The sequence below is a fragment of the Hyperolius riggenbachi genome, chromosome 3, assembly GCF_040937935.1.
Source record: "Hyperolius riggenbachi isolate aHypRig1 chromosome 3, aHypRig1.pri, whole genome shotgun sequence".
NCBI classification, from domain to species: Eukaryota; Metazoa; Chordata; class Amphibia; order Anura; family Hyperoliidae; genus Hyperolius; species Hyperolius riggenbachi.
Genome location: NC_090648.1, coordinates 53,089,460 through 53,101,923, shown reverse-complemented (window position 1 = coordinate 53,101,923; position 12,464 = coordinate 53,089,460). Strand labels below are relative to the sequence as shown.

Below are 12,464 nucleotides of genomic sequence, written 5' to 3'. Positions count from 1 at the left end.
TTCAAAATGAGTCTTTCAAAGCAGTCTGTGAAGGACCTCTCCTCTGGCAGAGGAAAAGTAAATAGTCCAGGAACAGTTGAGATAATAAAAGTCAGATAACAGCCCTCTCCAGGACTAAGTTAGTCGGAGAGCTTAATGGCTTGTTTGCATAGAGATAACAACTGGAGTTTCTCAACTCTTCCTGTACTGGAAACAATTAGACTGATGTACTGTATCTGATCTTAATGTTTTATTTCTTAGCTGTACTACACATACAAATCATAATATCATAATTTGTTTTTTCGCTTCAGTGTCTCTTTAAAGCCTTTGGGAAAATATCCTATTACAAAATCAACGAAAATAAATCTCAAATACTCCCCTTTAATGTACCTAATCCAATGAAAAAAAAAAAACACAAACATCTATCCCCTTAATACGGGAACCCTCCCAAGTACAATATTTGGGTATCCAGTTAACCAATCACACCACAAAATTGTACTCAAAGAATTATATTCCGCTACTTAAAAAAGTAGAAGACTTATGTAAGAGTTATAAACATATATCAATTTCCTAAACTAGTTAATTGAAGGGCGCTGCTATATTAATTTAGAGCTGCCTATTCCTCAAGGTCTGGGGTATCCCCTTCCCCCTACCAATACTTGGAGCAAAAAAAGTTAATACAGAGGATGGTGCTACGCTGTTCATAGCGCCATCGTCTGTATTAACATATATCAATTTCTTGGACGGGTAGAATAGCAGCCATCAAAATGCTCACATTGCCGATTATACTTTACCAATTTAGAAATCTCCCCATAACCATTCCTACATATTTTTTCACTAAAATCTAAAAGATTATTAATGACTTTATCTGGCAAAACCCCAAACCACGTAGAAATAAACACATTATAGGACTTCCAACTGCTAAAGGTGGAATGGGAGTTCTAGATATCAAACAATACTACTATGCCACGATACTTGACCAATCCAAATTTTGGTTAAAACCATCAGCAGCCAAAGACAAAGCGTGGATCCAATTAGAACAACATAATATTGGTTACAGATTAAAAGATCTATTCCTTCGGACATTAATGCAACTCCCACCTTTAAAACCCTGATCTCCAACAATCCAAGCTTCATGGTTGGCGTTAAAAAGGTTTGCCTCCACGAAAAGCCTGCTGACGGAATCACATTACATCATTGCCCCCTAATATGGCTAAACGAAATGGTCTGATTATGGGATAACCAATATAGGTCAATTATTAAATGGAGAAACCCCTCACACTTTCCTATACCTACAAGACAAATACAATATAACTGCCATGGACATATATAAATATATCAAAATCCAACACTACTTACAACAGATATACCACTACAGAGAAATGTGTTTAACAGTGAGTTAGTCCCCATTATTAAATACAGTCTGATGAAAAAATCATCCACAGGTATTTGGTAGTGGTGCCAATGTCTAAAACAAATTCATAAACGTGAGCATAAATATATAACCTTATGGGAAAAAGATCTGGGAAAAGAGTTCTCCCAAGAGCAATGGAACAAACTTTTCTACACGTCCAGTCACATTTCACATTGTACAGCACATTGGGAAACTTCTCAAAAAATACTGCTAAAATGGTACTTGACCCCTGATAAACTATCAAAATATGATCAATCCATGTCTAACACATGCTGGAGAACTTGTAAGTCTGAAGGCACATTTATCCACATTTGGTGGTTTTGCCCTAAAATTATACCTCTATGGAATCAAACAATTCAGCTAATTTATGATATCACAGGTGTTCAATTACCCTGCAAACCTGAAAACCTATTGCTCCATTTAGATATTAGTATGATTCCATCGCATCCAAAATCTCTAATCTTACATATTCTCCTTGCTATTAAGATCTCCATTTCCAGAAATTGGAAAACAGATAACTGTCCGAATATCACACAAGTAATTAATATAGTACAGCAAAATAGTGTATATGAACATATGTATGCTAGAACTTGTTGTAAAGAAAAAACCTTCCTAGAGCATTGAAAATTCTGGCTCGAGTGGTACTCACTTATAAGAATAATCTCCAGACCCACTAAGCAATTGTTTAGATCTTACAGAGTTACATTGACTCTAGTATTAAGAGATCTAAAGGACCATCTCCGATTACATATTATTATTATTATTATTATTATTATTTATTAATAATATATAACTTGCCAACCCTCCCAATCTTCAAGGATCATTCCTCACCAGATCCTCAGACTTAACCCACATACTAATTTGTCTGCCCTCAGTGAATAACTGTATGTCAATCTCGGTTTTATGCCTGTTATATCAATATTATTGCTGTTATTGTTATTACATACGATAGATAGTAGAATTTAGACGTCCAACTGCCTAGTTCCTTTCATATGCTAAAATATCTTTTTGTATCCGAGTTGTACAGTTGTATATACAAGTGTATGATGAATGTTCACAATCAATACTTACTTGTATGTTATTTTTTTTTTATTTTCTTTTTACAAAAATCAGTAAAAAAAATAGTTGATTAAAAAAAATGACAATGTTCTGAAAATTCTTTTTATGGTCACGTGGTTGCTTCACAATTCTGCAAAGAGCAGGAAGTACAATTTTAGCCTTCTCCTGCACTGTTCAAGGCTGGATTTAAACTTGATACAAGGTTCTTGTGGCTCCCCTTGCATGTGCTGCAGCCCCCTCCCATTCCATGTACCGCCCTCTCTTCCATGTCTAACATCCATCAGCTTTCTTTGGCAGCAGCTTCCTTCTTCCGTGTATTGATCCCTGATTGCTTCCTCCTTTTTCCTCTTCCATATGCAGCAACCCCTCTTCTATGTCCAGCCGTCCCCTTTGTCAGCAGGCGCCCAAAGCCAGGGCCTTTGTGGCCTTCTCAGAATTTGTGGCCTTTCCATAAATCCAGCCCAGACACTGCTAGGGATTCAGTGTTTCTGTCTTTCACAAGCCTTTGTCTTGATCACCCCCAAATGTACTACCTCCCGTCAGAAACTGCAATGCTTTTAGTCTCCACCCCCAGAACAGAAATAGGAGCAATACAGCTTGGTAAGATCTCTGCAATGCATACCGTTTTCTTACCAGGATGTGATAATTAATAACTCTAAGTACTAAATCTTAATATCTAAATATCATCAAGCCAGGCATTAGATACTTTGCCTATAAATGACATTTCATAATGACATTACACAAGCCATACTCTGTATTCTGTGTTGTATTTTCTTCTAATAAAAAACTCAATTTTGTGACAGACTCGACTGACTAAAGAGTTTGAGGTGTCTGCTGAAGGAAGGGGGCAAGGAATAATGACGGTAAGGTCAAATTGCTTTCTTTATGAAGACGGTTAAGTTGCTAGCTTAGAATATTTCTTGCTGTAAGCCTCACCCACATTTCTAATTTAACAGCAACTTTTCAAAATGTCCCCTCCCAGAGCTCCCAACTGCCCCACTGTTGGAACCCAGTCCCTCTGTCCCTCTTTCTTCCTAATTTGTCCCTCTTTCAGGACTGATGTAAAAATGTATATAAATATACAGTGTGGTGCAAAAGTTTGGGCAACGTTGTTGATCATCATGATTTTCCTGTATACATTATTGGTTGTTACAATAAAAAATGTCAGTTAAACATATCATATAGGAGACACACACAGTGATATTTGAGAAGTGAAATGAAGTTTATTGGATTTACAGAATATGTGTGCAATAATCGTTTAAACAAAATTAGGCAGATGCATACATTTGGGCACCACAAAAAAAATCATTATTTAGTAGATCCTGTTTCTGCAGACATTACAGCCTCTAAACGCTTCCTGTTAGTTCCAATGAGAGTCTGGATTCTGGTTGAAGGTATTTTGGACCATTCCTCTTTACAAAACATCTCTAGTTCATTCAGGTTTGATGGCTTCCGAGCATGGACAGCTCTATTTAACTCACACCACAGATTTTAAATTACATTCAGGTCTGGGGACTGAGCTGGCCATTCCAGAACATTGTATTTGTTCTTCTGCATGAATGCCTTAGTGGATTTTGAGCAGTGTTTAGGGTTGTTGTCTTGTTGAAAGATCCAGCCCCGGCGCAGCTTCAGCTTTGTCACTGATTCCTGGACATTGGTCTCCAGAATCTGCTGATACTGAGTGGAATCTATGCGTCCCTCAACTTTGACAAGATTCGAAGTGCCTGCACTGGCCACACAGCCCAATAGCGTGATGAAACCACAACCATATTTTACTGTAGGTAGCAGGTGTTTTTCCTGGAATGCTGTGTTCTTTTTCCTTGATGCATAATGCCCCTTGTTCTGCCCAAATAACTAAATTTTAGTTTCATCAGTCCACAGCACCTTATTCCCAAATGAAGCTGGCTTGTCCAAATGTGCTTTAGCATACCTCAAGCAGCTCTGTTTGTGCTGTGGGTGAAGAAAAGGCTTCCTCTGCATCACTCTCGCATACAGCATCTCCTTGTGTATAGTGCGCCGAATGGTTGAACGATGCACAGTGACTTCATCTGCAGCAAGATGATTTTGTAGGTCTTTGGTGCTGGTCTGTGGGTTGACTCTGCCTGTTTTCACCATTCGTCGCTTCTGTCTATATGAGATTTTTCTTGGTCTGCCATTTTAAGCCTTAACTTGAACTGAGCCTGTGGTCTTCCATTTCCTCGATATGTTTCTAACTGTGGAAACAGACAGCTGAAATCTCTGAGACAGCTTTCTGTATCCTTCCTCTAAACCATGATGGTGAACAATCTTTGTTAACACAAAAAAAGAACGAGCAGACATATTCAGGCAACAATAATTACCATATATACCTAATAGGTTTAATTAAGCAGGGGGAAAGAGGTCATCGACCTACACCACTTACAACATGAAAGAGCAACAAAAATAGCCATGAGCAAATATATATATAAATCAAGCCTGAGACAAAGAGATGGTGAACAATCTTTGTCTTCAGGTCATTTGAGAGTTGTTTTGAGACCACCATGTTGCTGCTCTTCAGAGAAAAATAAAAGAGGAGGGAATCTTTCAATTTATCCCCTTAAATACTCTTTCTCATAATTGAATTCACCTGTGTAATTAGGTCAGGGGTCACTGAGCTTACCAAGTCAATTTGAGCTCCAATAATTAGTTCTAAAAGTTTTGGAATCAATAAAATGACAACAGTGCCCAGATTTATGCACCTGGCTTATTTTGTTTAAACAATTATTGCACACTTTCTGTAAATCCAATAAACTTCATTTCACTTTTCAAATATCACTGTGTGTGTCTCCTATATGATATATTTAACTAACATTTTTTACTGTAACAACCAACAATTTATACAGGAAAATCATGGCGATTACCGTATGTACTCGCAAGCAAGCCGAATTTTTCACCCCCCAAAAGTGGCCCAAAAGTAGGGGGGTCGGCTTGCTTGCGAGTCATGGGTAGGTGGGTGGGTAGGTGCTGCCCCTCCCCACTCCCCCCGCGGCCGCCGCTACTATTACCTTAGGCGGCGCCGCTTCCTCTATCCCCGTCCTGCTCCGATAACTAACTTATTCACCGCAGCGCGCCCCTCGCTGCTGTAATGATGGAGGAAACCATAGAGAGCGGTTCCCATAGTAACGGCATCGCCGCTACAGGAAGCCGCTCTCTATGGTTTCCTCCATCATCACAGCAGCGAGGGGCGCGCTGCGGTGAATAAGTTAGTTATCGGAGCAGGACGGGGATAGAGGAAGCGGCGCGGGGGGTGCGGGGAGGGGCGCCACCTACCCACCCACCTACCCATACTGGGGCACTATGCTAGCTATACTGGGGCACTATGCTAGCTATATTGGGCACTATACTAGCTATATTGGGCACTATACTAGCTATACTGGGGCACTATACTGGCTATACTGGCTATACTGAGCACTATACTATCTATACTGAGCACTATACTATCTATACTGAGCACTATACTAGCTATACTGAGCACTATACTAGCTAAACTGGGGCATTTTACTAGCTATACTGAGCACTATACTAGCGATACTGGGCACTATACTAGCTATACTGAGCACTATACTAGCTAAACTGGGGCACTATACTATCTATACTGAGCACTATACTAGCTATACTGAGCACTATACTAGCTAAACTGGGGCACTATACTAGCTATACTGAGCACTATACTAGCGATACTGGGCACTATACTAGCTATACTGAGCACTATACTAGCTAAACTGGGGCACTATACTAGCTATACTGAGCACTATACTAGCTATACTGAGCACTATACTAGCTAAACTGGGGCACTATACTAGCTATACTGAGCACTATACTAGCTATACTGAGCACTATACTAGCGATACTGGGCACTATACTAGCGATACTGGGCACTATACTAGCTATACTGGGCACTATACTAGCTATACTGAGCACTATACTAGCTATACTGAGCACTATACTAGCTAAACTGGGGCACTTACTAGCTATACTGAGCACTATACTAGCTATACTGGGACACACTAGGGGAATAAGGCGGCCAGCATTTCCTACCCCCGGCTTATATGGGGGTCAATCATTTTCATGCAGGTCGGCTTGCTTGCGAGTATATACGGTAACAAGGTTTCCCAAACGTTCGCGTCCCACTGTATGTATTTTCTACAGAAAAAAATGTATTTAATTGACTCTAAACTTTATTCTCAGCTTTTAAATATATATATATATATATAAATATATATATATTTATTTTCAAATGTTAAAATGAAGAAAAAGTGGTTTGAATTATAAAATAACATCTTTTGCTTATGAATTATTTATGATATGCCTGACTTAAGGGCATAGTGGTGGTGTGACTAGGGGTATGTCAGTGTCATAAAGGAAACATCAGGCACAATAGAATTCCCCCCAATCTATTTAACCGGGTCTTCCTCCAGCCCCATGCCACCGATACGCCCAGTGCTGCAGCTCCACTGTCAGCCCCTGGCCCGGGGTCCCCGATGGTGCAGAGGCCAACCTCGAGGTCGTCCTCTACTGTGCCTGCGCGAGCACCACTGTCAATCAAGTCCACTATGTCCGAAGTGTACTGAGTTTAATCAATGTGGACTTTATTGAAAGCTGCACTCGCGCAGGCGCAGTAGAGGATAACCTCGAGGTTGGCCTCTGCACTGGTGGGGACCTCAGGTCGGTGATTGGGAGTGGAGCTGCGGCACTGAACATATCGGCGGCAAGGGAGTAAGTAGATCGGGGGTAAGCTTATTTTGGCTGATGTTTCCTTTAAAGGTGTCCTTGTTTGTTATCTCAAAATGTTGAGAGCAATGCCCTCTGTTATTCTTCTAGCTTACATATTTCCTTTTTAACCCATGTTGCATGTACTTACAGTATATTCCTTTCTAACCTCTTTGTATTAACAATAAAGAGGAACTTTAACCCAGAATTGCACTTCATCCCAACCAGTAGCTGATACCCCCTTTCCCACGAGAATTCTTTACTTTTTCATCAATAGATCATCAGGGGGCTCTGTATGGCTAACAATGTGGTAAAACCCCTCCCACAGTGTGATGTCAGGTACATAAAATAATATATGAAAGCATTCCCAAACATTTCCTGGGAATACTTTCATTACAATATAATATATTTCTATATTTCTGGCTCATGTGTGATCGGTAAAATAAAGTTGATTTCATGCTGGAAATCAAGGTCATTTGCTGCAACCACTCTGCAGATTGAAACAAGGTGGAGAGACCTCGGACTAGCTATTCCTAAAGGGAAAAAAAATATTTGCAACCTAGCTATCAAATCAATAATTTACACAAATAAGACAATGTGGTAGTGGGTATCTTCGTAAAGACAGAGAGTTCTAGCATGGATCAGAATAATCCGTAAACAAGGGCGTAACTGGAATGATTAAATTGTTAGTTTTATCATAAAACGATATACAAAAAATATACATTGAAACTGGCAAATAAATATATCTGGCAGTTAAACAGATTGGTTGGATTATAGAGATGAGAAAATGAGGTAGAATGTTTGAAAGTTCAAAATACCATTTTTGCAGTGTCCAATAAGCAGTAAAGTCTTCGTGCTGAATAATCCAAAGTATTGTGCTTTGGCCTGTGTCCTGCTGGCGTGACGGTAGATGGAATTCAACAGATGATAGACAAAGGACCCAGAGATCTGAGTGTACCAAACGCTTAACCTCCCTGGCGGTAACCCCGAGCTACACTCGGGGTAGCCGCCACAGAGGATTTCTCTGACCCAGGATTTTTTGAATGAAAGTTGTTGTAGCCTTTGTAGCTAGCACTTCGCTAGCTACCATTGTCCCCCAAGTCCCTCTGCTGTTTTTTGATCACCCCGATCATTGCTGTTTTACGTACCCTCCTCCGGATCTCGCAATGGTGCAGCCTCTCCAATCCGCTCCAGGCTTCGCTATGGGGAGGATCGGGATTGCGCATGACGTCGATGACGTCAGACTCTTGTCCGATCGTTGCAATAGCAACAACTGACGCTCATTGGGGAGGCTGCGGCTCTCGCGGGATCGCGACTGGGTAACGTATAGCGGCGGCGATCAGGGGATCAGAAGGGTGCGGGTGGACTTGGGGGACAATGGTAGCTAGCCTAGTGCTAGCTACAAAGGCTACAACAACTTTTTAATTAAAAAAATCCCTACCGCGGACGCAGCCTCAGAGACTGCGTACCGCCAGGGAGGTTAAAGATCTCACCTTGATGGGAGGGGCTGACGTAAGAGCTGAGGCCCTCCTTGCCAGAGGGAAAACTCCAGCCCCCTTTCAGAAAGGAAGAAATCAGGCAGAACACGACTTATGGCATGTGAGTCCTATCCAGAAATGGACTGCCTGTTTGCATTCTGTAAGGCATTACAAATTCACACATATGAAACATGCGTAGAAAACTGTAGAGCATGACTAAAAACTTGATTTTACTTAGCAGCTATGAGTGTAATTTGCATGAAAATCTCTCGGTGTGTGTGTCAGATTGAGTTTAACAACTGTTGTAAAAATGGTTCAGTTTTCATATTCCTAGTGGTTAGAAACACATGAAATATAAAGAAAATATGGACCTCGGGGTTACTGTAGCAGCTGTGTGAATAGAAGCAGATATAGCATCAGAGTGTCTCCTTTGATCCTTGTAGCCATCCAGTCTGCCCTAGAGCTGGCTTTTTGTGAGTAGGGGGTGCTTATACAGCCAGGAAGAGACTTTTCACAATCTTTTCAAGAGCTTGCTAAACTAATTACCTCTTTTCTGCCGAAAGTTAATTAACTTCTGTGTTGGAAAAGTTTGCTTTTTGTAACACTGTTGGGATCACTGTAACTGAAATATGATGCATTCGCTATTCCTTCGAGATCAGTATTGAAAAGATCGCAAAGGTGTCACAATGTTTTCGAATGTTATTTTATGCGCCAAAGAGTAGTTACTGAAATTTTTGTTTTGGGAGTATAATCCGACTAAAGATGAGACATTAAACAATTAACATTATGCAAACCTTACTCTGAGTCCATTTGATCTCTTCAAACTGTGTGGTACATGCTGGTTCTGTGAGTGACGCGTGTGCTTCCTTGTAGGTGATGTCCGTGTTTCATGCTCTTGTCACCGAGAAAGAAAACCAATGCAAAAATTTTGAGCTTTCAGTCAAAGTTCAAGAAGAGCCCAGAAGTAAGTGACACATCAGTGACCTGTAAAGTGTTCATGAGATGACATGTTGCATAATGAGATAGATGCGCAGATGTTCAGCGTAGCATGCTTTGCTAACTTAGGTCTGGTTCACACGGACCCCTGGCAGGCCTTTACCGCCAGCGTCATGGATTCGTCGTTAAACATTCCCATTCAAGTGAATGGGAGCATTTGTGTCGGCTTTTACCAACGTTTGCACAAACATGACATTCCGATTCCGGTTTTCCCCATTGTTTCAGGTGACCCTGGATGCTACATGCGGCATCCAGGGTCGATTACCGCCATGTCTTCATGTCCCAATAGCAATGGGAAGCTACCAAAAGCCCGCTGAAAGCCAGAGCGAGACAGGATGCTGCTGGAAGCCAGGCAGAGGCCCATGTGAACAAGCCCTTACTCGCGCTCCTTCAAAATAACGGCCGCTCCACTGAACCCGCCCTGAGCCCCGGGGCCTGTCACTTGACAGACAGCCTATTGGGCCAATCAAAGTGCAGGGATCACGTTCATTAAAGCCACTGGACTCGCCTAGACTCAGGGTGGTTTCAGTGGAGCGGCCGTTTCTTAGAAGGAGTGTGAGTAAACTAGCAGAGCCTGCTACGCTACCACACGTAACGCAAGCATAACTTGCGCTCCTCTCATTAACCCTCTGGGGGATAATCCCGAGCTGAGCTCGGGGTAAGCCGCCACAGAGGATTTCTCAGGCCCTGGTGGGCCCTGGTGGGCCGATTTGCATAATTTTTTTGTTGTTGCACGCAGCTAGCACTTTGCTAGCTGCGTGTATATACCGATCGCCGCCGCTCCGCGCTGATTCGCCGCTACCCGCCGTGCCGTGCCGCTCCCCCCCCCCAAGATCCAATCAGTGCCAGGCAGCGCTGAGGGGTGGATCGGGACTCCCTCTGACGTCACGACGTCATTGACGTCGATGACGTCATCCCGATCCTTGCCATGGCGACGGGGGAAGCCAAACAGGAAATCCCGTTCTGAACGGGATTTCCTGTTTGCTTTGATTGCCGGAGGCGATCGGAGGGGGTGGGGGGATGCCGCTGCACAGCGGCTATCATGTAGCTAGCGCTAGGCTAGCTACATGATTAAAAAAAAAAAATAATTTTAAAAAGATGTGCTGCGCCGCCCCCTGGCGATATTATTGTATCGCCCAGGAGGTTAAGCTGCGCTGCTTTAGCTTAATGAATTAACCCCTTTACTTGTAGTAAGTATGCTAATTTTATTTTATGACAGTAAATCATTGATTCTTACTGTTATTCTTTGTTTCCTGACAGAGAAGGAAGGCACCTTTGGTACTATATCACTGGAGATCTGTGCAAGGTGGGAATGAACTCTGGAAATAATAAAGATGTCTAAGAACTTTACAAAAAGAGGATCATTTTTTTAAACTCAGAATTGCATAGAATTCTGCGTTACTGCCAAGGCGTTTTCCTCGGAAGACCCCGAGTCCAGACAGATAAAAGAGGCGCGCAATCAAGGACATGCATTGCCGGGCAGCGCCTGCACAGTCAGCCGTGACTACCCCGTCCAGGAAGTGACTTCAGGGGATCAGTACGCAGTAACGGAGGAGGACGGCAGAGAGTGGGGGGAGCGGTGGGCATAATGAGAGCCCACTACACATGCCTGCTCCCCCAATTTTTAAAATGTTTTTGCGCTAAGGTATCCTTTAAATAGAGAGGAAGTCCAGGGTTGCCAAAGTCAATACTGCCACCAACAGGCAGAAAGTGGCAGGACATGAGTCCTCACAGTTACTTTGAACACTGTAGAGAAACAGCATCGGCACCCAAAAACAGAAAAGGATTCTCAGAAGAATATAGCTAAAATGATTAGCCAAGTATGATGTTTTCCACACTAGGCTTTATATCTGTCATCTAGCCTTCTGCAACCTAAAGTATCATATGTTGATCCACCAATATAAAGACGGCTTTGTGTGTAAGCTATTTATTAGAGAACTTCTCCACCCAGTAAGATATGCTCTTCTTCTCTGTGCAGGCACCTTCTAAACAGAGATTCCACTATGGCCCTGTTTGACATCTCCATGATGACCGGATTTGTTCCAGATGTTGAGAGCATTAATAAGGTGAATTTCCTTGATGAAGTGTGATAGGCAGTGACCACTCTTTTTATCCACTAATGGTGACTCTCTTTGTTTCTACTTCAGCTAGCAAGAGGTGTGGACAAATATATCTCCAAATTTGAAATGAGTAAGAACGAAGGTGAAAGGGGCACATTGGTATTGTACTTTGATAAGGTGAGTGTTTGACGTGTAGTCAGTAGACAACGTGCTGCTTTTTATACAGTCAGTCCTGCAGTTAATGGAAATTTTTGGTAGGATGTTTATGACAATGCATTTTGACCATCTTTCTTGATGACGTATGTATGAATACATGGGGTGGATTGTCATTAGATTGGTTTGCTAGATGGATTTTGGCCTGGAGCTGGAAAACAAAGTTTATGACTTACAGCCAACTGATCGGTGGTTTACAAGGTTTCTCTAATTGAAGTGAACCTCAGTTCTCAGTTCTCAGTCCTACAGTCCTCAGTACTGTACCACAATAGGTATATGATCTAATAAGAGGTCTAAAGATGGCCGTACGTCTGGTGATTTGGCAGCCAAACGACCATCAGATTTGATAATTGTTATCAATCGGACGAAAATTGGTTTGGGACAGAACCTGTGTATCCATCATACATGATGTCAAATCTCACACTGGCATGATCGATCAGTTATGCAACAGTAATGGCGTATGATAATCACGAATCATGAAAATCCCCGCCGCTGTCCCTCCTAAATGTTATATGTAACCCCTACCAACCCAACCCC

The 12,464-nt window shown here is 42.0% G+C and overlaps 1 protein-coding gene across 1 annotated transcript in view; it reads left to right on the top strand.

Moving 5' to 3' along the window:
* The window catches only part of C3 (complement C3), a 140,268-nt gene that overhangs the window by 107,462 nt on the left and 20,342 nt on the right, over window positions 1-12,464 (top strand). The window contains exons 31-35 of the mRNA XM_068274111.1: window positions 3,256-3,315; window positions 9,532-9,622; window positions 10,915-10,960; window positions 11,633-11,720; window positions 11,802-11,891. Of these exons, the coding sequence (XP_068130212.1) occupies window positions 3,256-3,315; window positions 9,532-9,622; window positions 10,915-10,960; window positions 11,633-11,720; window positions 11,802-11,891 (375 nt within the window). The remainder of the gene's footprint in view (window positions 1-3,255; window positions 3,316-9,531; window positions 9,623-10,914; window positions 10,961-11,632; window positions 11,721-11,801; window positions 11,892-12,464) is intronic.